The 27,586-nt window shown below is 49.0% G+C and overlaps 1 protein-coding gene across 3 annotated transcripts in view; it reads right to left on the bottom strand.

Annotated features, from left to right (window-relative positions):
• Window positions 1-27,586, bottom strand: part of Ksr2 (kinase suppressor of ras 2) — a 456,389-nt gene that overhangs the window by 104,339 nt on the left and 324,464 nt on the right. For all 3 annotated transcript variants that reach the window (XM_045132847.1, XM_045132849.1, XM_045132848.1), the window contains exons 6-7: window positions 22,320-22,389; window positions 18,726-18,809 (exon numbers count right to left, since the gene is read on the bottom strand). In XM_045132847.1, the coding sequence (XP_044988782.1) occupies window positions 18,726-18,809; window positions 22,320-22,389 (154 nt within the window). The remainder of the gene's footprint in view (window positions 1-18,725; window positions 18,810-22,319; window positions 22,390-27,586) is intronic.

The raw sequence follows: 27,586 nt of genomic DNA, 5'->3' as shown, positions 1-27,586 counted from the left end.
TTGCAGGCATCTTGTTAAACACTTTTCAGACATGACCTCAACCCCCACAACAACTTGGGAAAGTAGGTAAGCAACATCTATTTAGTATTTTGCAGAGGTAAGAAACTGAGGGCTTCAGAAGTAAACGGCGGGCTGGAGGGAAGGCTTAGCGGTTAAGGCATCTGCCTGCAAAGCCAAAGGACCTTGGTTTGATTCCCCAGAACCCGTGTAAGCCAGCTGCGCAAGGGGGCACACGCATCTGGAGTTGCAGTGGCTGGAGGCCCAGGTGCACCCATTCTCCTCTCTCTCTCTCTCTGCCTCTTTTTCTCTATCTCTCTCAAATAAATAAATAAAAATAAAGTTAACAAAACATTGTTTTTTTTTTAAAAAAGAAGTAAATGTCTAGCCCAGACTCTCTTGGTGGGGAGATCTGTCACTCAAACACAGGTTCCTCTGGTTCAAGACCCCCTACGCTTACCTGTCCTGTGAGGGCCAAGGGGGAGACCAAGCACCAGGATAGCAACTCCAGTGACCTCCCACGCGGATTCCCCTTGAGTGTTTCTTCCAAACTATGAGAGCCTGGGTTCAGCCCTGATCCTGGACCGGAGCTTCTTCCCCTCGTCTCCAGCCTGCCACACTTTCCCCTCACACTGTCCATTCTGCCAGTGGAAGATGCCCAGTGGGTCTTTGTGTTCTGATGGGCACAAGGGAGCAAAGGGGACTCTCGGGTCCCTCTCTCCTCTTTCAGTGATTTCGGGGCAGGGAAGAATGTGGGCACTTCCAGCAGGTCTTCCCGTGCGCTCCCATGGAGAGCGCAGTCCTGAGGGTTTTTTTTTGTCATGATGTCCTTGGATCCTGGAGTCTGAGTCATGGGCCAATATTCCCTGGCATGCTCTGACTTTTAGTTTCTGGGAGCTGAGCTAAAGAGCTGAGCCCTAGTGGATTGTGGGTTGTCACAGAAGGAGTGGTGGTATTCTGAACGGAGAGCCTATAGCTGCATTTCCAGAAGCATCTGGCTCAAAGGAGGGGCCACAGGGAATCAAAAAAAAAAATAAGCCAGAGGGTTCAGATCAGACAGTCCCATCACAAACGGGGTCACGGTTTGGTCTGATCACTCTGCAAGCAGCACTGTAGAACTTGGAGCAGAAACAGATGAGCGCAGGGAAGAGGCGGTACAGGGGAACCATAGCCCCTTCCCTGAAAAGGTCTGCTGCTAGGGGGAAAGGCAGTCTGAAACCTCACCAGGCTTTCTCCTCCCCGTGTAAAGCCCTGACACCCTTGCTCTCCGCCTGCGTGTACCTTTCTGTTGCTGGGACAAACACCCGACCAGAAGCGGCTTATGGGAGGACAGGGTTTGTTTTGAGCTTACAGATTCCAGGGGACGTTCCACCATGGTGGAAGAAGCTGGCTCACTTCAGCATTTACAACAGAAAGAGAGAGAAAGAGAGAGAGAGAGAGAGAGACCAACACCAGCCACAGCTCAAGCTCAGCCTTAGGGTTGGATTCAAGATCCGCCTTCAGTGACACACCTCTTCCAGCAGGCTGTTGGAGACTTAAGTAGCAAGCTCAATCTTAATTAAAAAGAATAAAAAATACCTCGGGCTATACATTAACATTCAAACCACCACAACATATTAGTTGCTTTCCCTGTTGCGACAGCAAACACATGACAAAAGCAACCAGAAGAAGGAGAAGCTGGACTGGGGAGATAGCTCAGCCGTTAAGGTGCTTGCCTGCAAAGCCTAGCTACCCAAGTTCAGCTCCCCAGTACCCTTGTAAATCCATATGCACAAGGTGGCTGGAGTTCATTTGCAGTGGCTGGAGGCCCTGGTGCACCCATCCTCTCCTTCTTTCTCTCTTTCTCAAATAAATAAGTAAAAATAAAACATTTTGCTTGAAAGTACAATGCCCCCAGATCAGCAAGATCTCACTTTTTGCCCCTTGTCTCCACGTATCCTTCCTTCTCTTCCTTCCCTCCTCTCTCCCACCATCTCTCAAATCTTTGTCTGGTACATTAGGCCACCAGGTACCCTTCAGTCAAGAAGGGCAGGAAATGGAGATACAAGGAGGAAAAATATCAAACTGTACCCTTGAGATAAATTCACATACATTTTTCTGTCTTGGGGACTGAACCTAGGGCCTCACATATGCTAGTCAAGGACTCTACCACGAAGCTGTTTTATTTATGATTAGCCTTATTTATTTATTTAATTTGATTTTTTTGAGGTAGGGTCTCACTCTAGCTCAGGCTGACCTGGAATTCACTATGGAGTCTCAGAGTGGCCTCGAACACACGATGATTCTCCTACCTCTGCCTCCTGAGTGCTGGGATTGAAGGCATGCGCCACCATACCCAGCAAGGGAAGCCTAAGTTTTGAACTGTATCTTGAACATCTACGACCTTCCCCTGGAAAGGTCTGGAATTGTTTAGACTGATCATACTAAAATCCAGGGTGCCCCAACCCTGAGTACAGGGAGAAGGGATTCCTTTCTACAGTCCTCTGGGAAGGTCAGCTGCATCCTCCCATCCCTCCCCTGCTCCCCTTACCCAGAGGACCAAATTTATTAAGGCTGCAGAGACACAAGGCAAAGTCACATTGATGTTCAGAACCCTGTTGGATTTCATTTCGACATCCCTGGTTCAAGATTTGGAAAGGAGATCCCAGGCCATGTCAATAGGGAAGCTAGGGAGTTCATCAGGGAAGGAAGAGAGCCAGTGCTGGGTACATTAAGAACAGGTTGGGACTGTGGGTGAGTGGGTCAAATCCCAGCATGTACAGATACCTGGATCATGCCGCCCAAAGGAGACATATGGTCTCTCCATGGTCACTTGTGGGTTCCAGGTATTCCTTCAGCCAGTCCATCATTCCAGCCAAGAAAAGCCCTCCAGCAACAGGCTTACAGAAGAAAGCTTCCCCACCACATTATTTCATAGTAACTAGGTGAGTGGCCACCCTTTCTTGAGGACCCACTGACCGTCCAGTGTCTTCCCTTGGTACTTTCTCATATCCCACTCTTAGTTCTCCCTGATGCCCCGTGAGGTAGGTGATAGGACCACTCTCATTTTCCAGATGAGGATATGGGGGTGTGGAGCTGGTCAGCGACCTGCCCAAGTTGTCACAATCAGGAAGTGATGGTGTCAGAATTTGAACCCAGGTTCATTCAATATTGTCTCTTTTTTAAAAAAATATTTTTTACTTACTTATTAGAAAGAGAGAGAGAAAGAGAGAGAGAGGACATGCCAGGGCCTCTAGAGGCTGCAAACAAACTCCAGATGCATGGGCCACCTTGTGCATATGGCTTACATGGAATTGAACCCGGGTCCTTTGGCTCTCCAGGCAAAGGCCTTAACTGCTAAACCATCTTCTCCAGCCCTCATTCAATATTTTCTAACCCCAATTCCTGTTGGAGGGGAGAGCTATATTCTGAAGGGCTGAGACTCCTGGACAGACATTTCCCATCAGGGCAAAACAACCTATCTCTCTTAGGCAGTGTTGCGGTCAGCTCCACACTGCTGGGAGGAACTTCCCAACCAGACAATGTTTATGGGAGGAAGGGATTTATTTGAAGCTCGCAGATCCAGGGGACATTCCATAATGGTGGAAGAACTTGGCCCTCTTTTACCAATCCAAGCAGAGACACAGGACCACACAGCCAGCACCACAGGCAACAGCAAATCAGCAGGGAACCCTGGAAGAACTGAAGCGCCCTGCATACCTTCGGGCTGGAATTCAGATCCACCCCCAGATGCACCTTTGGGCTGGGCCCCAGGAATCCACCCCTAGTGAAAACACTTCCAGGTAAGTGGCTGGAAATCCAAGTGAAAAGCTTTAGTAAAACTCCTGGGGGACATAAATGCAAACTACCACAGACAGTGATCATATTTTTTTCATGTGCTGTGACACGTTCTTGCTCCCAACAGACCCTCACAGGAGGCCCAGGCAGATCTTACAAAGAGGTCAGCCATCTTTCTTTCACAGGCAGCGACAAAGCAAAGCCTGATGGGATGGGGGGTAAGTGGGACATGGCGTGTCACGAGGTGCAGAGCCCTGCTGGGGTCCCTCGTGCCTTCTTCTCCAGGCTCTGTCATTTCAGCACCTGGCTGATCCTGCTGACCACCATTAGTAGGGGTCTTCACATGGTGACTAGTCCTCCACATCTGAGCCTCCGGGCAAGGGTGAAGTGCCCAGGCATTGCAGGGCTCTCCTGGTAGTTTTCTGCAACAGCAACCATGTGTCCCCATCTCAACGTCGCCTCTAAAGCCTCGGGCTTTAAGGAGGGCAACTCTGCATCTGGGCAGAGGTGAAGGAGGGCTTTTCCATCACCCTGAGACAAGCATCAAGGGACGCTGAAGAAGGAAGAGGGTGGAGGTCATAGAGGCCTTGTCCACCCTGCTCTCGTTTGCCAAGGGTTCAAAGGTGAAACCAAAATACTCATCCTTGCTGCAGAGGGATTCTTTGGGTGGTCAAGCCACTTGTCCAGGTGGGGTTGTTACAAGGACTATCTGGTGGGGGGCAGCTTGGAGTCTAGCTGCTGTGAGCGCACACACTTCTTGGACATTAGCAGATTCCTCAACTTCAACCTCATTACACAACAGTACCATCATCATCATCACCATTAACACAACCATCACCACCATCATCATCATTATCACCACCATCATAACCATCATCATGTCACCATTGTTACCACACCCATTTTAGCTCCCAGGAGAATTTACTATTGTCTTCAAATACAACTCTAATCAGGCTGAACTATCTTACTTATGCTGGCTTAAAAAAAAAAATTCACTATCCCATGTGATAATATCTGCAAGAACTGAAGTGTTTCTATTCATGGAGAAGTCAGTTCAAGCATCAAGCAGGTGATGTCTGAGCTGCATGCTTCTAATTACATTCTGCCTGGGGTACAACTTCCAGAAGCTTCCAGGAACTCCGCAGCTGCAGCTGTACCCTGGGCACGCATCCTTTCTCCAGTTCGCTAACATGCAGAGCAAAAGGAGCACCCCCCGTGGCTCAAACCCACCCTGCCTACCTTCATTTTTTTGTTTTTTAAATTTCCTCATTACCTGCGGCTGGAGTCATTTCGCAAAGGCAGGAAAATTTTGGTTTCAGGAACGTAGGCAAGGTAGCTGCACAGGGCAAGTGAGAGATTGCAAAGTGCGTGGAACAGACCCCACAGAGCAGCAGCACTGGGAAAGAAACAAGCAGCTTATTTAAGTGCAAATGGGTGAAGTGACCACTTGTGTGGAAAAGAAGCAACGTCAGCAGGTTCAGCCGGCTACCTTGGGCACGGGGAGAAGGTGCCTGCACAGAGAGAGCTCACAGATCCGTGGGGAGAGCTGGAAAGCGTGTTTTAATGAACTCCTCGTCCCCAAGGCTGTTGTTTACCTCTCCAGGGAAGCGATCATTGTGGGGGTCTTGTGCCTGCAGAAGTGGGTGCTGAGCTCAACTGGAGCATCGGTGTTTTAGCTAGTACAGACCTGCCTTTGTGGTCAGGTGACCATGCCAGGACAGATCCAGTGCTTGGGCCTTTCAGGGCTAAACCAGGGAACGTCCCAGGCAGTTGGGGGGAGGAGGGTTGCTCCTCAAATATCACAGGGTTACTGATCCCTATGGTCACCCTACAATTATAGGGTTGGTAATGTTATAATTCATCTTAGAATATTTTAAAAGTTTGTATTTATTTATCTGCAAGGGAGAGAGAGAGAAGAAGAGAGAGAGAATGGGCACACCAAGGTCTCTAGCCCCTGCAAACAAACTCCAGACGCATGTGCCACTTTGTGTATCTGGCTTTACGTGGGTACTGGGGAATTGAACCCGGGTTGTTAGGCTTTGTAGCAAGCTCCTTAACCAATGAGCAATCTTTCCAGCCCCACTGTAGAATCTTATAATTCACCCCAGAAGGTGAAGATTTTAGCAGAGGGTTTATTTCTGCATGGGGCAGCTAATGGCAGCCAGCTCGCTGGAACTAGATGATACAGGTTGCAGCCACTTTGTGTAGGAACGACTGCTTTTGTCTATAAAACCGGGTGCCCTACCGGCCGGACCTGTAGACTTTTCTGGCCATCACCACTAGGGGTGGAGCTTGCTGTCAGCACTTAGTGTTGGGGACCGGAGATGTTGCTAAGCGTCTTACAATAGTTAGGAGAGCCTACCACATCTACAAACAGAATTATTACCTTGATGTCAGTGGAGCCCAGCTGAGAAGCCCTGAGATACACCCTTCTGTTTTTTTCTCCCAAGAAGCCATTTAGTTTAGAAAATCCCCCCTTCCCCACCAAGAACAGGGAGCAATAAAAAGCATAGGAAAGGGGCAGGAGACAGCTCATTTGATAGAGGGCTTGCCTTATAAACATGAGGACCTGAGTTTTATTTCTAAAACCAATGTAAACATGCCAGGCATGGTGCCAGGCAGTGTGGAGACAGGAGAATCACTGGGGCTGACTGGCCAGCCAGTCTAGCCTAATTGGTGAGCTCCAGGCCAGTGAGAGAACCTGTCTCAGCAAAAGTGGACATGTTGGGGGGGATGACTCCCCCTTTTGTACTTCGGCCTCCACACGCATGTGCACATACATGGGCACGCACACACAACTACAGAAAAGCGCACAATGTTCTAAATTTTCTAAAATGTCACCCTTGCTTCAATGCACTGGAGTGACTTAGTAGGCTTGTTTGATTATTTTTGTAGGTTTATTTTATTTTATGTAAATATGATGTCAATTTCTCAACACTGAACAACCTTACATGAAGATTCTTATTTGAGGACTAGAGAGATAGTTCAGTGGTTAAGGGATTTGCCTGAGAAGCCTAAAGACCTAGGTTTGTTTCCCCAGTACTCACATAGGCCAGATGCACAAGGTAGTGCATACATCTGGAGTCCATTTGCAGTGGTTGCAGGCTCGAGTGTGCCCATTCTTTCTCTCTCTCTCTCCCTCTCTCTTTCTCAAATAAATAGATAAATAAAAATCTAAAAAGAAAGATTTTTAAATTGTATTTTTATATAGATTACACTGATATGATCAGAATCCTCACATGTCATCATCACATTGAACATATATGCCTCACTGTGTGTCAGAGAGGTTTAGGAAACTTCAGTATCACACATCCAGGAAGTGGCAATGCCAGGACCTGAAATCAGCTCTCTGCTCCAGGGGCTTATTCCTGCCATTATTTACTGGTGAGTTCCTTAGAAGTAGACCCTAAGGTGAATCTTACAAATGATGTACAGAGGGTGCTAAGGATTAGATGAAAACTGCTTTTATAAAGCAGGGCCTAGCTGGAGGAAATGGACTGCTCAGGCGTGGGCCTGAGGGTTATATAGCCCTGATTCTGGCCTCAATATTGCTCTTCTGTCTGGTCTATCAAGACAAGTGGGTGGCCACCATGTACCCCTGTCACCATGGGACTGCCTACTGCTATTGCCACGCCTTCTCTGCCATCATGGACTGTATCCCTCAAACTGTGAGCCAAAATGAAATCCTTCCTCCCTTAAGTTGATCTTGTCAGGTTTTGGTCACATCCATGAGAAAAGTAGCTATTCCAGAGGGAGTGCCCTCGGGTGAAACCTACCCCTATCATGGGAGCAAGATAGGAAGTGGGAAGGAACAGCCAAGACTATGGTGCCAAGCAAATCTAGAATTAGCAGGGCATGGTAGTGCACACCTTTAATGCCAGCACTTGGGAGGCAGAGGTAGGAGAATCACCAGGAGCTCAAGACTACCCTGAGACTACATAGTGAATTCCAGGTCAGCCTGGGCTAGAGTGAGAACCTACCTCAAAAAACCATAGCAAAAAAAAAGAAAAGAAAAAAAAAAAGAAATTAAGGGTATCCAGGCCAGGTGTGGTGGCAGAGGTAGGAGGATCACCATGAGTTCAAGGCCACCCTGACACTATATAGTGTATTCCAGATCAGCCTGGACTAGAGTGAAATCATACCTCAAAAAACAAAAACAAACAAACAAAAAAAGAATAGAGAATGAGCCCCACACTGTGAGGAAGTTCTGGAATGCAGCCAGCCCCATCTAGGTGAGGAGCTGGGATTTTTCACCTGCCTTACTTATATAGTCCCTGGCTCTGAACAACATGGGAAAGGGTTGAAGTATAGCCTGGTCTCTCTGGATGAGTCAGCTGCAACTGCTCATGGAGACACATGTTGAAGTCCAAGGTATGAGCCATGAGCAGTAGCGCTTGTGACAGGTGTTCAGCAAAGGTCCCTGAGTCTCTGACTCAGCCACCAAGACACAAGTGGGGAGGAGATGGTTCAGTGAGTAAACCTGTTTGCTGTATGAGGATCCGAGTTCAATCCCTGGCACTGGCATAAAAGGCTGGGTGTGGCCATGCATGTCTGGAACCCTGGTACTAAGGGGGCAGGGACAGGAGGACCACTGGGGCTCAGTGGTCCATCAATCTAACAATTCAAGCTCCAAGTTCAGGGAGAGACTTAGGGTGGTGGAGGAAGAAACCATGTATTCTCTGTGGGTCCCTGGGGCCCACCGGCTACTGTAGCCCCCCAAAGGCATCCAGGCTACTGTGCAGAACCGTGGAGAACAGGGTCCTGAGACCCGTCATGTGCACGCGATGGAAGAACCACTTCCAGGAGACAGTCTCAGTGTTCACTGGCAGGGAAATGGGTTTATCAGCAGTTGAAGGCGGGAAGAGGATCCTAAGGGGATTGGTAGTTTCAAAGGTTGCTAGCCTACGCCTAGGGACTTTCATTCCAGCACACAGGGAGAGAGTCAGGTGATCTACAGAGTATCGCAGGACCATGTGAAGGCTGCTGGCTGCTAAGGAGTTTCCTAGGCAACTGGCCAAAGATCACAGGGCTATGGGCAAAGCCTAAGTTCAGGTGTGGGCTTGGAGAGGGAATGGCCTCCTGTAGCCCGGGGGTCCATAGCCATGCCTGGCTGCTTAGGCCTGTCTCCTGAAGGGTCTAGCCTGAGCCTGGCAGTACCCGACAATTCTCCTCTGGTCTCCACATGTGTGCACAGGACCCATGCATGTGCACACATGTGCATATACCATACATGCACATATACATACATATATCTCTATATAAATATAATTTATAGATATGGTCACACACACACACACACACACACACACACACACACACACGCACACGCCCCAAGTTGGGGAGGCTCAACCTGTGATTTGATGATGTTGTCTTGGGAAGAGAGGGTTGAGTGGTTCTTGGGCTTGGAGGAGGGTGAATCTCATCATACCCAAGGTCACCTGAACTTCCTCAGTCACACGTTTCCACCTCATACCCTGCAAGCAGGGGACTCGAGGCTGCAGCCCAGGCTCTCCCACCCAGAGAACAGCAACCTTGACCCTGGCCTGCTCCTCCCACTGCCCTCTGCCTTCGCACACAGCATGCTTTCCAGATGAGGGGGGCTCCAACACTCAGGCCTGCTTCTCAGCAGTGAGGTTAGAGGAACAAGCAATGCCCCTGACCCACTGCCCCGTCCCCTGCCCGGAGCCTCAGGTGACAGCTGTGTGAATCATGTTAATAGCTGGCTGGTTTTGACAGACGCAACGTGGAGTCAGTCTCCACTCTACGCCAGCGACTGATGTCATCGACTGCTTCAATGCGCTCAAGGCCTCTTAAGTCCTGGTTCCAACGTTTGTAAAGAAGGCCCCTTACTCCACTTCTTTTGCCATTTATCTTCAGCGTCCTCAGCATCCCTTGGTGTACGTGATGAGGCGTCACCCCAGGGGCCCCGCAGAGCCTCTGCGATCTTCTGTCAACACTGCCCATCCATGTGTCCTGCAAGTCACTGAGAAGTAGGGGCTACGGGGGGGGGGGCGCTTATTAACACAAGGTTTCCAGTCCCTATCCACAGGCTCTGGCCAGGACGTCTGCAGGGGGTTCAGCAAGCTGATGCCTTGATCCTGATGTGAGTGTGGCCTGGGCAAACATGGAGAACTGATAGCGTCCCTGAGCAACTGAGGGGCAGGGACTGGGAGAGAGGCTGGGGCAGCAAAAGCCAGCAACCCACAGTCACCCCCTACTTCTTCACGGGTGCCTCTGGAAGATGTTCCCTTCATTCTCACACTGTAACCCAGGCCAAAAGAAAGAAGAAAATCCAGGGCTTGAGAGATGGCTCAGCAGTTAAAATGCTTGCCTGCAAAGCGTACCGACCAGGGTTCAGTTCCTCAGTACCCACGTTAAAGCCAGATGCACAAAGTGGAGTACGCGTCTGGAGTCCATTTGTAGTGGCTGGAGGTCCTGGTGCACCCATTCCCTTTCTCTATCTTTCTCACTCTCTCATTCTACTTGCAAATAAATAAATAAAACATTGTTTTAAAAAATCCAATTCGGCTTAAATTCCAGTCAAATGGTGCATGTGAATCACTCTTCATGATTCGTGAAGTCAGTGAGGTGGCGGCATATATGTCTGTAATCCCAGCACTCAGGAGGGTTATCATAAATGTGGGGTCAGCCTAGGCTACATAGTGAGCTCCAGGCCAGCCCGGGCTACAACGTCGCATAATAAGGAGGGGAAAGAGAACAGATGAGGACCGAGGAAACAGAGAGGTCTCCAAGGACCACGACCTCAGGGCTGCAGAAGCCGGTGGAAGGAGCTATGAGGAGGGAGGGATGCAGAGAACGTGGGAAAACCGGCAACATCTTCCTGCAAAATCTCCCGTGCACAGCTGACTCCACAGTTACCAGACAACGTGAATGCGTGCACCACGCTGACATCCCGCCACTCATGAAAACGCCACGATTTAGATAACTGCACAGTGCTTTCTGAGCCTTCATTTCCTATTAGCTCATTAATCTTGCTATTCAGAACACCAAACAACACAGCTAATGATGATTCTGGAGGAAGTGGGCACTAGAGGGGAGGGGAGAGGGGAAGGGAAGGGGCTAAGCATGAAGGAGAAGTTTCTGACTTCCTGGGTGGAGGGGAATTCCAGAGTTAATTCATCCAGCTAGTACTAAACAGTGTTAGCTTTATTAATTACACTCTTGCAATGGTTAGGTACTAAGAGGAGCGTTTTGCTGAGCAATTATCTAGAGGGAAAAAAATCTAGCTAAGTACATACTATTAATCTCATTTTACAGGAAAAAAAAACTGGGGCATAGATGTGATTACATAACTGGGTGGTGGAATGTCTAGGACTCATGGTCATGGTCCTAAGCACATGTTCTTTTCTTAAGAAAATATTGTCATTTATTTATTTGCAAGGAATGAGAGAGCAACAGAGAGAGAGAGAGCGAGAGCACACCCAGGCCTTCTGCTGCAGAGGACCGCCAGATGCATGCACCACTTTAGCATATGCTCTTTTCTAATTTTGAATTTATTTTTTATTTGGGGCATTTGTCTATGTGTGTGTGGTGTGGACACATGTTTGTGAGTGGAGGCCAGGCATCTCGTTTGTCTACCTCAGTTGCTCTCCACCTCAGTTGCTCTCCACCTTTGTGTTTGAGACAGGGTGTCCTCTTTTTTTTTTCTTCTAACTATTTTATTTGCAAGCAGAAAGAGATAGATGAGAGACAAACAGAGAGAATGGGTGCTCCAGGGCCTCCAGCAGCTGCAAACGAACTCCAGATGTGTGCGCCACCTTGTGCTTCTGGCTTTACCCTGGGTTCCGGTGAATTGAACCAATGGGGTTTGTCAGGCTTTGCAGGCAAGTGCCTTAACCTCTGAACCATCTCTCTAGCTCGGGGCCAGGTCTCTGGCTGACCTCATAGCTCATGGGCTTGGCTACATAAGCTAGCCAGCAAGCAAACATTTACTGGGTGAATTTCTGAGGAAACAATGATGGGTGGACAGATCCCAGATCTCTAAAGTAAGGTCAAGGAACCCAAGAGGAGCTTGCACCAAATCAATAAGTACTTCCCCACTACAAACACACCTCAAATGCTCTAGCCCAGGATGACCTGGAATTCACTATGCAGTCTCAGGGTGCCCTCGAACTCACGGCAGTCCTCCTACCTCTGCTTCCCGAGTGCTGGGATTAAAGTTGTGTTCCACCACTCCTGGCAAGCTACTACTTCTTGATGGAGCAGGCTCTTAAAGTGTAGTTTCAGGATTTGTACATCAATACTACTTGGAACTTTCTGGAAATGTGCTTTCTGAGCATCTACTGGGAACTGTGAGAGCTGAGGTTCTGGGGATGGAGGTGGGGGCAGGTGTCTGTTCTTCAACAAACCTTACAGGACACTCGAGTTTGAGACCCACTGTCACTGTGCACCCGTCACCCAGTGCTACATCCACGGCGACCTCGCCTGTGTAGCAAGCAGAGATGCTTCTGCACTGGAAGAGAGCTGAGGACAGAGGGCCAGCACTCCTCGGAGGGATGCCCCCGGTGACCCCTTGGCAGTCAGTTACTGTAATGGTTCTTGCTGCCCATAAGAAGTCACAAAGACCTGATTGCTGGCACCAATGAGCTGTTTTCTGTGTTCTGTTTCTTTCCTGCTTCCTTCTAGTTGTTTGTCAAAGAACAGCTAGTTTCTACGCTACGCTTACTATTAATCATGCACGCAATCAGAATACAAGAAACAATTTGAGTATTGAATGTGCCCCTCCTATGATTAGGGCAATGGAGGAAATGTATAACTCTACTAGAAATAAAAAATTAACTCTAGGACAGTTTTTAGATGGTGTAGAGTAAAAACAGCTTATGATGTTTTAGAACAATACTGATCCTGAGAAAGTGAAAGTAGAAATGTTAATTGGTAATGTTCATAAGAAGCATGACAACTCTACAGAAAAAAAGTTACAAAAGTTGGGGTATTCCCACCAGAATGCTTCCTGGGGGGTATGTTCAGTACTTGATCAAGGGCTGATAGTAGACTCCCAGAGCTGGGAACTACCTAGATCCACTCCCCTATGAGGGAGGATATGATAAATTCGGTAATAGATGAATGAATTATGAAGAAAAAAGGAGGCTATGGCATTCTCTTCCATTTATGAAATGCTTAGCAAGGACACGTAAGCCTTGGTGCTTATACTCTAGACAAGTAAGAAAAGAATTCCTGGAAAACATTAAACCAGCCTTAAAATATTGGTGGTCTTTTGGATAGAAACACTTTTATAATGAATATGAGGATTATATAAATAATCTAATAAGTGGAAAGAGATGGATCTCTGCTCGGTTTATAAAAAATAAATAACCTATTGTTCACCTTACATCCCTTACCCCAAGCTTCTATTCATGTAAAGCTGTGGTCAATGGGGAAAGACGTCCTTCTTAAAAAAAGGAAACATTCCTACCTGATAAATATTACATGTATACTTAGAATAAAACAATACTTAAAAATGTTTAGATTAATGATTTCTGAGATCACTTGTTGGCTTACTAAGTTTCCTTGTTCAATCTGTATAAAACCTTCAGTAAATTGCAGCAGCATATTCAACTTAGAGTGTGTCTGTCTGTCATTTCCTCGCTGAATCCCGAGTTCTCTTTAAGCCTTCGCCATTGTTCTCCCTAGGTCCTGATCTCCCCGAGAGTCAGTCCGCGGCAACCCAGCACTAAGAAGGCAGCAACAGGAGGAGCAAGAGTTCAAGGGGTAGTCTGCTATACATGGCAAGACCCTGTGTCAAAAAAAAACCCTGAAAGCCAGGCATGGTGGCTCATGCCTTTAATTCCAGCACTCAGGAGGCAGACACAGAAGGATCACTGAGTTTGGATACTAACCTGAGACTACACAGCGAATTCCAGATCAACCTGAGCTAGAGGGAGACCCTACCTCAAAAAATAAAACCTGCAAGTTGGGCTGGAGAGATGGTTCAGCAGGAAGAAGCACTTTTTACACATGCATGAAGGCTCAAGGGGGCCAGAGTTTGATTCCCTAAAACCTGTGTAAACAGTTAGGCATGGCCATACACGTCTATTTCCCCAGTCCCATGGAGACAAGAAACAGGAGAATGGCTTGGGCTCCAGAAATACAGCAGCTCGGGAATCAATGAGAGACTGCATCTCAAGGAAACATGTAGGATGAGCAATGGCGAGGGGACACCCAACGCTTTCTTCTGCCCTCTGCATATGCATGGGGTGTATGCGTCTGTAAACATACACACACTACACATACTACGGGCATGCAAAAAGAAGGAAGGAAGAGAGGGAAGGAGGGAGGGAGGGAAGGGAGGGAGGGAGGAAGAAAGAAAGGAAGGAAAGGAGGAAGTTTGAGACCCATAAACTTGGAAAGGGTGGGTAGAGACAGCTTAATAGATGAGGATTATATCAAAATTCAAATCTGGGGCTGGAGAGATGCTTCATGGTTAAGGCACTTGCCTGCAAAGCCTAAAGACCCGTGTTTAATCTCTCTCCAGATCCCACATAAGCCAGATGCACAAAAGTGAGACATTAACAAGGTTGCACATGCCCACTAGGTGGCGCAAGCATCTCGAGCTTGTTTGCAGTGGCTGGAGGCCCTGGTGTGCCCATTCTCTCTCTGTCTCTGTCTCTGTCTCTGTCTCTGTCTCTGTCTCTCTCTCTCTCTCTTTCTCTAGCTCTTTCTTTCTCCCCACTTCAAATAACTAAATAAATAAAATGTTAAAAAAATATAGATGAATTGAGTGTTCAGACTTGGGCCTCATCCCAAAGACATCTCATTATGTATAAAAATATTTTCCGTACGCAGCTAGGTCAAAATCACTGCCAAACCTGCACACACTTTCCGTTCTAAGCATCCCAGATAAGGACCTCTCAGCCTGTAGTGTTACCTACTCAACCAATCAGCGCTAGTTGAATTGTGAATAAACAGTCCTGCCCATCTCTTCTTGAGAGCCAGCTCCCCGCAAGCCCACCTGCCCCTGTCCTTCAACCAGGCTCTTCCTTCACTCCCGCTCAAACTCATTTATCTCCTGTGACCAGGGGCGGGGGGTGGCTGTGTGTCACCCACTCTTTTTCCCAGTCCACTAAGCGCACCCACATTTCTGTCACTCCTTTAAGATACATGGAAATGGACATTCGTCCTCACTTTAATTAATGTGAGCCCTGCAGGAAATTATTCACAGGCCAGTAAGTTTGAGTTTCAGTTGAAACCAATAATGCATGTTCATAATTATATACTGAAGATAGCCCTTAAATCTCTTGTAGCTTAGATAAGTGCCCGGCTAAGGCTCTGACGTGCACCAGAACTCCATAACACCTACAGCAGTGAATTTCATCATTTTCCCAGTTTCTTTTTTTTTTTTTTTTTAAGGCTTAGCACATTGGCAATAAGGTCATGGGTACCATCCAGAGGTTGGTTTGAAGTCTGACCTTTCCCTCCCAATTTTTCAGGAGCCATTTCTTCACAAGATGGAGTCTGGGGCATTGGGGATGTCCCTGTATAAAAAAATCACAGTCTGGGGCAAGGATATTTCACTGACTCCTTCCAACAGTCCTGGGGTGAGCACTGATATCCCGTCCTCTTGGCAGAGGAGAAAACCAAGCCCAAGATCACAGATCTCTCGAGAACGCCAGCTCACATGGAGAACTCACGGACAGCTGGGACCCTAACTCAGAGCTGGCTGCTTCCAAATCCTGAGCTGCTAGCAGCCAGCCCCGGCTCCCGACACCCAGCCCTTGCTAGAGGGTCTGAGGCCTTGCTTGCTCATTACCAGGGGACAGAACAGAAAACAGGGAGGAAAGGCCACCTCTGAGCTCCACCTCTCGCGCTGAAAATTGAAAAGGCTTGGGAAGTGTTCAGCCTTGGCTGGCTTCGGCTGTGCCCCTGTCTCCTAATTACTTGACTTTAAGAAAGCCTTCACGCAGCAGGTGTGAGGGTGTGAAAGGTGTTTCCCCTGCAGAGCATGGTGTGACTAGATTCGGTTGAGACCAAGTCTCCAAGGCACCAGGTGTACAGGAGGGTCAGGCAGCCTCCTCTGAGCCCTGGCCTGGTGTCTCCGAGTCAGAAAGGCCAGCGGCCACGGGGCGAGTCCAGATCCACAGAGGACCACAGTAGGATGTCAGCTTCCAAGTGCTGATGCACGGCGATTACCACCTCAACCTCCCTTAGACCATGGAGTCGAGGGGCTGCAACGACTTAATCCCCTCCACAGCCCAGGGTGGCATGGAGCTCAGCCTGGCTGACCTTCCTCAGGTGAGACTGGGCTGGGCTGGGCTGGGCTGGGCGAGTGAGAATTTTCCCCTCTGTCATTCTATCGCTGTCAAGGCATGGGGATGCAGGAAGCCTGACAGAGGAAAAATGAGAGAGGGAGAGGGAGAGGGAAAGAGGAGTTCCCTGCCTATCTAGAAAAGGCAGAGCTCAGAAAGAAGTTCTAGTATCTTCCACCCCAGCTGGCTCCAATCAAGCAAGGAGATGCTCCCCCTGAATCTTCTCCGTACCGTTGGATGCTGTGGACTCTTCTGTGGTTCTCACACCTGAGTTAGCACACGTGGACAGAAGGAGAAAGAATCAGCGCAGGGGAGAAAGGCACCCACTGTTCTGTGAGCCAGGAGCTGCAGTATGTCCTCAGGATGTTGACACTCACGACACCCCAGACAGGTCTGCTCACGAACCCTCTTCCCGCAGGTGAAAATACGAGGGATGGGGATGTCAGGTGACGTGCTCAAGGTCACACAGTTACCAAGGGACAGGTCCAGGATGAGGCAGCTTGGTCTGTAAAGAGCTCACATGTGCTTCCACTGCCCTCCATTCCCGCCTTCTCTGCTTTCTGTCAGAAGTGTAGAAGGAAGGGGCGGGAAGCGGAGGGTTTGGGCAGCACAGCCTTCCCACCAGAGTCTAAGACAAACGCGTGGCCACAGAAAGCACATGGAAGAGGCATTCTGGGTCCTGGGCTCAAGTCCCTATTGCTACACTTGGCTTAACTTCCTCTGACTGAGACTCAACGTTCACACCTGGAAAATGGGGGTTATAACACCCCTTCAGAGCGGACACTATGAAGAGAAAGACTAGAGCAAGAAAAGAAAAAAAGCATTGCAAACTCCAACTCGGGGGTCAGCAACTATGAGGCTAGGGTCAGGTTGCTGTCTGTTGTTATAAATAAAGTTTTATTGGAATGGATCCATTGGGCACATCTATTTGTTTCTGTATGGCCTATGGCTGCTCTTAGCCACAGAGGGTCGTGAGGTGGTTTGGCTGTAAAATGTCCTCCCTCGCAAAGCCTTATGTGTTTTAAATAATTCTTCTCCAGTTGGGGGCAGTTGGAGAAAGGGAGATGGAACCTTGCTGAAGGTGATGTGCTATTGGGTGGTGCATGTGGGGGGGGGTGGTGGAAATTGGGGCTTATTAGTCCAGCCCACTGTGTGTTTGGGGCTCACTCACTCACAGTACTTCCTTCAAGCTGCTATGGAGATGAGACCCAGGCTTCCTGCTCTTGTCCTGCTTTCCCTGCCACGATGAAGCTTCCCCTCAAAACTGAAAGCTAGGGCTGGAGAGATGACTCTGTGTTTAAGGCACCTGCCTGCAGAGCCTGAAGACATGAGTTCAATTCTCCAGGATTCACGTAAAAGGCCAGACACACAAGGTGGCACATGCTTCTGGAGTTCATTTGCAGTGGCTAGAGGCCATGATGCACCCATTCTCTCCCTGCCCCCCCCCACCTCTTTCTCTCACTCAAATAAATAAATAAAAAACAAAAAAAATTAAATGTATTTTAAATAAGGGCTGTAGAGATGGCTTAGCGGTTAAGCGCTTGCCTGTGAAACATAAGGATCCACGTTAGCCAGATGCACAAAGGGGCGCACACATCTGGAGTTCGACTGCAGTGGCTGAAGGCCCCGGTGTGCCCATTCTCTCTCTTTCTCTCTGTCTGACGCTCTCAAATGAATAAATAAAAATCAACAAAAATTTAAAATATTTAAAAAGAAACAAACAAAATATTTTAAAACCTGTAAGCTATAAATAACCCCTTCTCTTCCATCAGCTGCTTGTGGCTGATGGCTCTGTCCCAGCAATGGGACAGTAACTGTTAAAGGCACTACTGAATAGTTGTCAAAGAGTCCCAAAGGCCCACAAATATTAAAAGATTCACCCTCTTGTAAACTAGAGGAAACGTGGGTGGGCTCCTGATCTTGGGGTGTGAGTTACTTCTGATGTGACAGAAACAACTGGAGGGAGGAAGGATCGAGTCTAGCTCGCGTCAGGGCTGTAGTCCATCACAGTTGGGAAGGCATGGTGCCGGGAGCGGCTCATGGCCACGGCAGCAGAAGCATGAGGCAGCTGCTGCCATGGTGTGTCAGCCAGGAGTAGACAGTTCAGGATGAAAGGGAAGCCAGCCCAGAATCCTCAGGCTCCACCCCCAGAGCCCTTCACGTGCCAGCTAGGTCCCGGTCCAGAAGGTTCCTCAAACTCCCAAAACATGCCATGACCTAGCAGTTAAGGCATTTGCCTGCAAAGCCTAAGGACCTGAGTTCGATTCCCCAGTATCCACATAAAGCCAGATGCACAAGGTGGCCCATGTGTCTGGAATTCATTTGCAGTGGCTGGAGGCCCTGGAGTGCCTATCCTCTCTCTCACTCTATCTGCCTCTTTCTCTCTCTCACACAAATAAGTAAATAATTAAAAAAAAAAAAAACATGCCGTGAGTTGCAGTAGATGCTCTGAGGATGGGAAGTCCCACTGTACCCCAGCAGACAGTGCCAGCCTTTCCCTCAGCCCTGGCTTTACTCGGAACGACTCTCCATGACCCTTTGCCCAAATACAGAGACCCTTTTCTAACATACAAAATGAGCACGTCTCCTCAGAATCAGAAAATCAATCCCACGCGCTGTGCCAGAGCCCGGCACATCACTGGCTGACCGCAGGTTCTGTGGACGGTCCCTTTGAAGCATGACACTTACTTGCAATTTTTACACTTGAGGCCAAAAAGCATCCCTTTCCCGCAGACTGTGCATGTCTGAGACATCCAGTACTTAGTGGAGAACCTGTGGGAAAGAGACAGAGGATGTTCAAGGTGAAGGCCATGGCCACCGACCCAACTCTAGGGAGCTGTACCAGTTAAAAGGGACACAAAGGACTGGAGAGTTTGCCCAGTGGTTAAAGTGCTCACCTGCAAAGCCTGAGGACCTGGGTTCGATTCCCCAGCACCCATATAAAGCCAGATGCACAATGGCACATGCCTTTGGAAATCATTTGCAGCAGCTGGAGGCCCTGGCATGCCCCCCCCCACACACACATACTCTCTCTTTCTTTCTCTCTCTGCTTGCAAATAGGCCAGGCATGGTGGTGTACGCCTTTAATCCCAACACTCAGGAGGCAGAGATAGGAGGACTGCTGTGAGTTTGAGGCTACCTTGAGACTACATAGTGAATTCTAGGTCATCCTGGGGTAGAGCGAGACCCTGCCTTGTAAAACCAAAAATACAAAAAGTTATTCTTGACCTGGAGAGAGAGTTCATGCATATCTTGTAAGCACGAAGACCTGGGCTTGATCTCCTACACCCACATAAAGAGCCAGATGTGGTGGCGCCTGTCCATTACCAATCCCAGCACTCAGAAAGTGGAGACGGGAAGATCCTGGGCTCACTGGCTTAGCCAAAGTAATATAATGGTGTGAGCTCCCGGCCAATGAGAGACCCTGCCTCAAGAATGTGCTCCTAAGGATAAGACCAAAAGGAGGTCCTGTGTCCCCCCCCCCACCCCGCACACACAAGTACACACGTGTGCATAGGCACCGGCACACACATGTGTAGCGGTACACGCACATATGCAGACGTCATTACAAAAATACCCGTTTTGTTGATAGATAGTACCTGGTGGTCTACTAGGTGCCAGGTTCAGTTCTAGAAAAGAGCAGCGGACCCCGGTGAAAGCTTTTTCAGGGCACCAGCTCACCTCCCCACCCACCCATGCCACCTGCTGCAAATATATACAGAGTGGGGGGGGGGTCCCCGTGCACCACCATCGCCGATGAGGAGCAGAGGTGCGCTTGATGAACCCCCTAGCATGCCTCCCACACAGCACCTTCCCTGGGGTAGGAGGCTGCGGCGGGGCTGAGCCCAGGGAAAGCATTGAAGGTTGCCAGGTCACCATTAATTTTAATTTTCAATTTGTGCCACTGTCGGCAGGAGTCGTATCTAATCTCCACTGCCTCCTCCAAATGTCAAAAGGGAACTTGGAAGTCTTTATGTAACTCGGAGACAGAGAGTGCTGAGTGTTTGGGGGGTGGTGGTGGAGGGGCGGGCTGCCTCCCTCCGCTGTCCCCTCTCCTCCCAATCTGGGTCAGGCCTTCTCCAAACAGAACGAGCCACAGCCTGAAGCCTCCGCAGCTAAGCAAATAGCAGTATCCGGGGCACACGCGCTGCCAGGGACGTTCCCTTCCCTCTTCCAGCTTTGGATCGGGGGCCGCTTAAGCCCCTCTGGGTCTTAGCAGGGTTTAGCAGATCTATGCCACGGGATGAGGCAGCTGGCACGGGGAAGACGGCAAAGATCAAATGGGCCAACGGTGCAGGACTGGCGGGCGGGCACAAGGAGCTCAGGCAGTTGCCTCTCCTTTCCAGCCCCGTCCTGAAGGTGGGGTCAGCTCTCTCAGTCGACCCTTGCTAAGGTGACTGGTGACAGTGGGTTGGGATTTGTTGGTGACCACGGAAGTAGTTTATTGAAAGAGGGTGTCTCACTATGTAGCCGGCCTCGAACTCATGAGCTTCCTGCCTCAGCCTCTCAAATTCGGGGATTACAGATGTGCACCAGCGGAGAACGGCATGTTAGTTTTTATTTCTTCGCCAAGACAGGAGTGAATCCAGGTCTTTCCCGCCTGGCACTGAGACAAGGAGAAAGCCAGACTGGTGAGTAAAAAGTCATCCCAAATTGTGACACCTCTCTAGAAAGCCAGCCCTGACAGCCACGTGTGTCCCTCCAACACGAAATGGCTGCTAAACAAAGGTACCACCAGGGTCCAATGTCGGGGTGAAAAGACTTGGAGGTGGGGCCCTTCCTTGGGGGTCGAGCTGAGGCAGGAATGCAGCCAGGGTATGTCTGAGTCAGCAATGTGACCACTCAAGAGGGGGAGCCGAGCCAGGGGTATGAACTATCCAGGAGTGTGGCCAATCCAGGGATGGCACTGAGAAAGAGGTGTGGCCTATCCATGAACACAGTTGAGCCAGCGGAGCCCTCAAACATCAGGACAGGCCCCCATCTTTGCTCTTCTCTCTTGCAGCTCGCAGCCGGGTCACTGACACATGTCTGTCGCTGCTCCTCACAGCTTCCCCCAGTGTCTTCTCACGTGAGTCTTAACAGCGCTCCCGCCAGCGGACTTCTTTAAAGTCCCACCGGGCCCCAGGGCTGCGCAATGCGCTCGGCCAGGACCCCCGAGGGCTGTTAGCAGACCACGTCCCAGCTGACAAATTCCACAAGCATCCAGACCAGCGCTGTAACCCTGGCACAGATGCTGTAAGTGCTCCAGGGAAGACTCCATGGAGGGTGCATGAGACCCTCAGCTAGTGTCCTACAGACACAAAGTGAGCAGAGTGACAGCCACACACACACACACACACACACACACACGCACATGCATACACACATGCACACACACATGCACACATACACACATGCACACACACACACACACACACACACACACACACACACACACGCATGCACACACACGGCTGAGTCCAGTTGGCTTTCAGTCCAGTCATGTACCTCCCAGAACCTCAGGTGTTTTGTATTTTTTTCTTTCAATCAGTGCATCCTCTCTTGTCTCTTTCTCTCCCCACCCCTATGTTTGTGGAGAGGCTGAGACCAAACGTAGGAAGGTAAACTTGAGAGGTTAAGGAACTTCTTTTATTTAGTTATTTTTGAGGTAGAGTCTCACTCTAGCCCAGGCTGACCCGGAACTCACTCTGCAGCCCCAGGCTGCCCTTGAACTCCTACCCCAGTTTCCCTAGTGCTGGGATTAAAGGTGTGCTCTGGGAAAACTAGTGGTCCAAGCACCATTCATGGGGGCACTGACGAGCCCGGGGAAGGCACTGCATTCACACAGCTGGGCTGCTGTTCGGGGCTGACTGGCACCGAGGAGCTGCGCCAGCCATCTTGGGTTTGCTGAGAGGTCAGCCTCAAATGTAGGGCCCGAGACACTTGTTTCTCGTTTGTTTTTTGCCATGATACACTTGGCAAGTGTTTACTGTGTGGAACGTTCTACGCTGAGGAGAACTTGGTCCATATCATCTCCCTTGCACTCTCTAACTGCCCTGTAGTGAGGCAGGCTTCACTGACGACAAACCGTGCTTCGGAGACACTTTCTCAAATCTGCGAAGCTTTACTAAGGTGGGCTTGGAACACAGGTCACTCTGATTCCAGAGTGAATTTTGAAAAGGCGGACATCCCTGTCCTATGGTTGCCGCTTAGCCTGGCAGAGCTCGCAGGGGTGATGCAGGAGCTGGGACTGGCCAGCGTCCAGCCTTCCCTGGTCAAGGATGCTCTCAGGAAACCACCTACCTGTGCTTGATGGAGTTGCCGAGGTCTCTGCGTGGGATCTGCGGGGACCAGCGTGGCACTGACAGTGTGTCTGTTGAGAGAAGAGTGGACAGGAAAAGCCATCACACAGCAGGAAGGAGGCCAGAGCTGGCTCAGGCTGGGCCCTGGAAGGAAGAGGGAGGCCTGCCGGGCCCGGGGAAGGACACCCACAGTTCCTCCCGCTAAACCATGCCAGGTGGAGCACTGATTCAAGTTATCATCTCAACTCATAGGAGGTCCCCAGGGCAGGGCAAGCAGAAGATGTCTTAAAAGGTACGAGCTGGGCTGGAGAGATGGCTTAGTGGTTAAGAACTTGCCTGTGAAGCCGAAGGACCCTGGTTCAAGGCCCGATTCCCCAGGACCCACGTTAACCAGATGCACAAGGGGACACACGCGTCTGGAGTTCGTTGACAGTGGCTGGAGGCCCTGGCGCGCCCATTCTCTCTCCCTCTCTCTGTCTCTTTCTCTCTCTGTCTGTCACTCTCAAATAAATAAATAAATAAAAATAAACAAAAAATATTTTTAAAAAGATACGAGCTGTGATAGGTGGAAAATATCATGACAGTAAAATACAAGAGAGACTGATTGAGAGTGGGAGGGAATATGATGGAGAGTGGAGTTGTGAAGGGGAAAGTGAAGGGGGGGTTACCATGGTTTATTGTCTATAACTATGGAAGTTGTCAATAAAAAAAATAAAAAGGTACAAGCTATGACCAGATGTCGGGGTACAGCACTAAGGGAGAGGCTGGGTCATAAGGATTGTGAGTTTGAGAGCAGTCTGGGTTACTTTGTCTCAGGAACAAAAAAGAGGGAGAGGATAGGTGAGAACGGAACAGAACACAGGAAAGCAAGGAAGAGAAAGTGGAGGTGAAGCAAAGGGAGGAGAGAAGATAGATAAAAGAGAAGCAAAAAGATGCAGGAATGCAGGCCAGCCCCCTAGCTGTCCATATGAGGGAGCTGAGGCATGTGGAAGGTAAGCCACATACTCAGGGTCATATACCCCGTATTTTCACATCTGCAGTGGATCCCAATTCGAGAAGCCCAGGAGCCTGTATCCCGTTCTGGCATGCACTGTCTTAACACAGTGGTTTCCAGGTGCCCGCCACGTTGGCACCACATTCACCTCCACCTGCCTCTGTACGACCCCCATGTGATGTTTGATCCATTTCTTTTGATTCAAACATTTATTTCAAAAGCAAGGTTTAAGTCCGGCGCAGTGACATCCACTTGTAATCCCAGCACTTGAGACAGAAGGATCATGAGATTGAGGCCAGACTGAGCTACATAGTGAGATGTTGGCTTGGTTTCTGGAAAACAAAGGCAAAATGGCAAACTCTATATGGAAAGTCACATTTCTTTCTGTGTATTATGCATCACAACTTTGAAAATGTCCAATTGTGTATGATCTAAGTTCATACTAGAATAAGTGGGTGAGTGAATGAACCAGTTGGTGGGTGAACACGTAGATGGATAGAATGAGGTTAGAATGGATAGACAGATGGAATGAAGTAAAGATGGACAGATGGAATAGGTAGGTAGAGGAATAGATGGAGAGTTGAGTGGGTTAGTCAGTGGAAAGTGGATTGAGGGGTGGAAGACCGTGGACATATGATGGATGGATAAAGGAGAGTAGATTTGTGTATTAATGAATGGGTGGATGGATGGATGGGTAAATAATGACTGGGCAAATAAGATGAATGAATAGATGGATAAATGCACATTAATAACTAGACAGTAGGTGGGGGAGTGGATGGAAAAATAATAAAGGAATGGATGAAAGTGTGTGAATGAATATTGTATTAATGAACAGGTGGGTGAGTGGATGGATATAGAGAGGATGGATGAAGATGGATGGGTAAGTGAGTGGATGTATAAATAATTGGATAAGTGAGTGGATATATTAGTAGTTGGATAAGTGGATGGGTAGGTGGATAAGTGGACTGGCAGATGGGTAGATGAAAAGGGATGAGTAAGAAACAGCAATTCATGCAGACTTCAGATGAGGTACCTGGGCCCAACCTGGTATTTCTTCATGCCTTAGGCTAAATCCAAGCAAAATACACTCTCCCTTTCTCACTCACCCAGCTCCAGGTCTCCTGAGACCCTGAGCACAAGCCGCCAACTCCACCCAGTTGCCTTCCCACCACGTCAGGCTCTTGGCAGACCTCTTGGGTAACAGAGGTGTAAAATGGGCTAGTGCAGCCTGGGAGGCCCCGGGCAGAGGGGGAGACCCGCACCAGCTCCCGCGTCTTGGGCCACATGGATGGAGCCTACTCAGGGTCTCAAGGCCACAGATGTGCATCTCCTTTCTCACAGACATTCTTGACAGAGTGGAGTGTCACTCTCATTGGGGAGCCAGGCACGTGGGAACCCTTGAGGAAGCCCTTAGCCCTGACCCACTCTCTCCAGTGACGCTGTCTCAGCCGTCTGAAGGCTGTTTCTAGAAACCCCAATTCTGCCCTTGCAAAGCCCAGACCCTTTCTGCCAGAGCTAATGATTTCCCAAGCCCCAAAGGCCAAAGAAAAGATAAAATAGATCCATCAGAACACAGCTTGTGGAATTTCCTCTAGTTTAACTAAAAACTACACATCATTAAGCTCAAAGCCCATTTTGCTACTCGTTTCTGTTTCTTAGGGGAAGAAAACAGCAAGAAAGCAAAACAATGATTTTCTTTAATCCTTTTTTCCCATTCCTACTTCCTTTGTAGGCTAACGTGAGAGGGGGAGAAGAAGCACCACCATGTGCTAATTCTGAAGGCAGTGCAGGAGAGGGAAGGTTAGCCTCCCCACAAGTGAGCCACAAAACCGAGACTATCCAGTTGAACTTGACTCATGGGCGGTGGGTAGTGCCTTACTGTATCTGTGTTGAGAAAGATTCCAAGGAGGAGCTCAGGGATTGATCAGTAATGTCTGCCACGAGTACAGAACATAGTAGTAACAAGTGCGTGGAGGTTCGCCACCTCTCCCAAGGCAAGAGCCAAGTCTCCGTCTTAGCATCACGCCGCTTCACAGCACAGTGCCCGGGGCTGGGCGTGTACGTACGACATGTTTGCTGAGACCTAACGGCTACAAGGTTAGGATCGCTGAAGCATGGCGTTCACTCATCACTTACTGTGCGCCATGCAGTTTTGTGGTACACTCGATGCTTGGAAGCCATACGTCTGTGCTGGCATCACTCCCAGTGAACAAAGGAAGGTCAAGTGCACAATGACGTGATCACAAGTCATGCGGACACAGAGGCAGAATCCCGCACGTTCTTGCTGCCTTCCGTCTCTGGGGTTAGAATAATAGACACTTCTTCCTAGATATTTCCATATCCAGTGTGTGCAAGGGGAACGTATTGGAAGGAAGCAGTCTCCCTCTCCTTCTCCATTGGTCTGAGTGTGGAAACTCTCTCACAAGTAACTCTGAATAGAATATGAGGGACCGAGGGAGAGTCCTGGCCTTTGAAGCCTTTTTGTAAGTCAGCTCCCAGCAGAACCTGAAGAGATAACTGCAAAAGGTCGAGAGTCCTTCTCTACAGCAACATCCTCAACTGCAGGAGCCTCTGCTCCCTTCGGGGGATTTGCCGATTTCTGGGGACATTTGTGGGTGTCACACTGTGGGTGTAAATTGGGTGACAGCAGGGGTGCTGTTGAACATCCTATAATATACAGGTCAGCTACCTCTACACACACACACACACACACACACACACACACACACACACGTGTTAAATATTCCAAAATGTCGATTGCACCAATTCTTTTTTTTTTAACTGGACAATTCTATCATCTTTTATTTTTTAACGTATTTTTATTTATTTATTTGTCAGAGAAAGTGGGAGAGGGAAAGAGAATGGGTGCGCCAGGGCCTCCAGCCACTGCAAATGAACTCCAGACGCGTGCGCCCCCTTGTGCATCTGGCTAACATAGGTCCTGGGGAGTTGAACCTAGGTCCTTTGGCTTTGCAGGCAAATGCCTTAACGGCTAAGCCATCCCTCCAGCACAACTGCACCAATTCTTGATCTAGCAGTTTCTCTTGCTAACTCCCCTCCCTGGCTCTCTCACCTGAAACAAAACAATTGACAAACAAGCAAAAGAAAAAAAAAAAAAAAAAAAACACCCTTAGCTGAAACTCCAGAGCAGAGAACAAATTGCGTTAGAGCAAATCTCCCGATAAGATCCACGCCCAAGTCACTCTCAATTACAGCACCTTTGCAGAAAGCAGATGTAATTAAGTTCAGTGGTTGGGTTTCATCTCCCAATATCTGGCGGAATGGGTGAGTTCTGTCAATTACATTAAGCAGTGGCAGCCTCATTTAGTCCCCCCCCCCCCTCCATGAGTCCCTGCGTGGGAGTGACACTTAAACTTGGAGGTCGTCTCTTTCCTTTCTTTGTTTGGATTTCATTAAACTTGCCAGAGCAGAGGGAAACTGTAGCAAGGGAGGGGGAATCCATGAGAATAGAGGCCTTATCATAACAGAGATGGCAAATCACATTAACAGCAATTAAACCTATCCAGAAACTTCTCTCTAGCAATCAAAGCACCTATTAAGATGTCTCCAGAGCCACACGGAAGCTTCTCTAATTTTCTGATAACAAGTCATGCGGACATAGAGGCAGAATCCCGCGCGTTCTTGCTGCCTTCCGTCTCTGGGGTTAGAATAATAGACACTTCTTCCTAGATATTTCCATATTCAGTGTGTGCAAGGGGAATGTATTGGAAGGAAGCAGTCTCCCTCTCCTTCTCCATTGGTCTGAGTGTGGAAACTCTCTCACAAATAACTCTGAATATATGAGGGACTGAGTGGGAGTCCTGGCCTTTGAAGCCTTTTTTAAGTCAGCGTGGCAGAGACAGAAAGCCTCAATGGGAGCCCGAGGAAATGGCTCAGTGGGTAAATCAGGTGACTGCTTCACAAGCATGAGGACCTGAGTTTGATCCCAGCACCTGTGTAAAAGCCAGGAGTGAAGGAGTGTGGCTTTAAACTCAGTGTAGGGGAGGCAGAGACCAGAAGGTTCCTGGGACTTGCTGGCTAACCAGTCTAACCAAATTGGTAAGCTCCAGTTCAGTAAGAGTTCCTGTTTCAAGAAAATTAAAGGGGGCTGGAGAGATGGCTTAGCTGTTAAGCACTTGCCTGTGAATCCTAACTAAGGACCCCGGTTCTAGGCTCCATTCCCCAGGACCCACGTTAGCCAGATGCACAAGGGGGCGCACGTGTCTGGAGTTTGTTCACAGTGGCTGGAGGCCCTGGCGTGCCAATTCTCTCTC

Source organism: Jaculus jaculus, chromosome 13 (genome assembly GCF_020740685.1).
Source record: "Jaculus jaculus isolate mJacJac1 chromosome 13, mJacJac1.mat.Y.cur, whole genome shotgun sequence".
Lineage (NCBI taxonomy): Eukaryota > Metazoa > Chordata > Mammalia > Rodentia > Dipodidae > Jaculus > Jaculus jaculus.
This window is presented reverse-complemented; position numbering and strand designations above follow the sequence as displayed.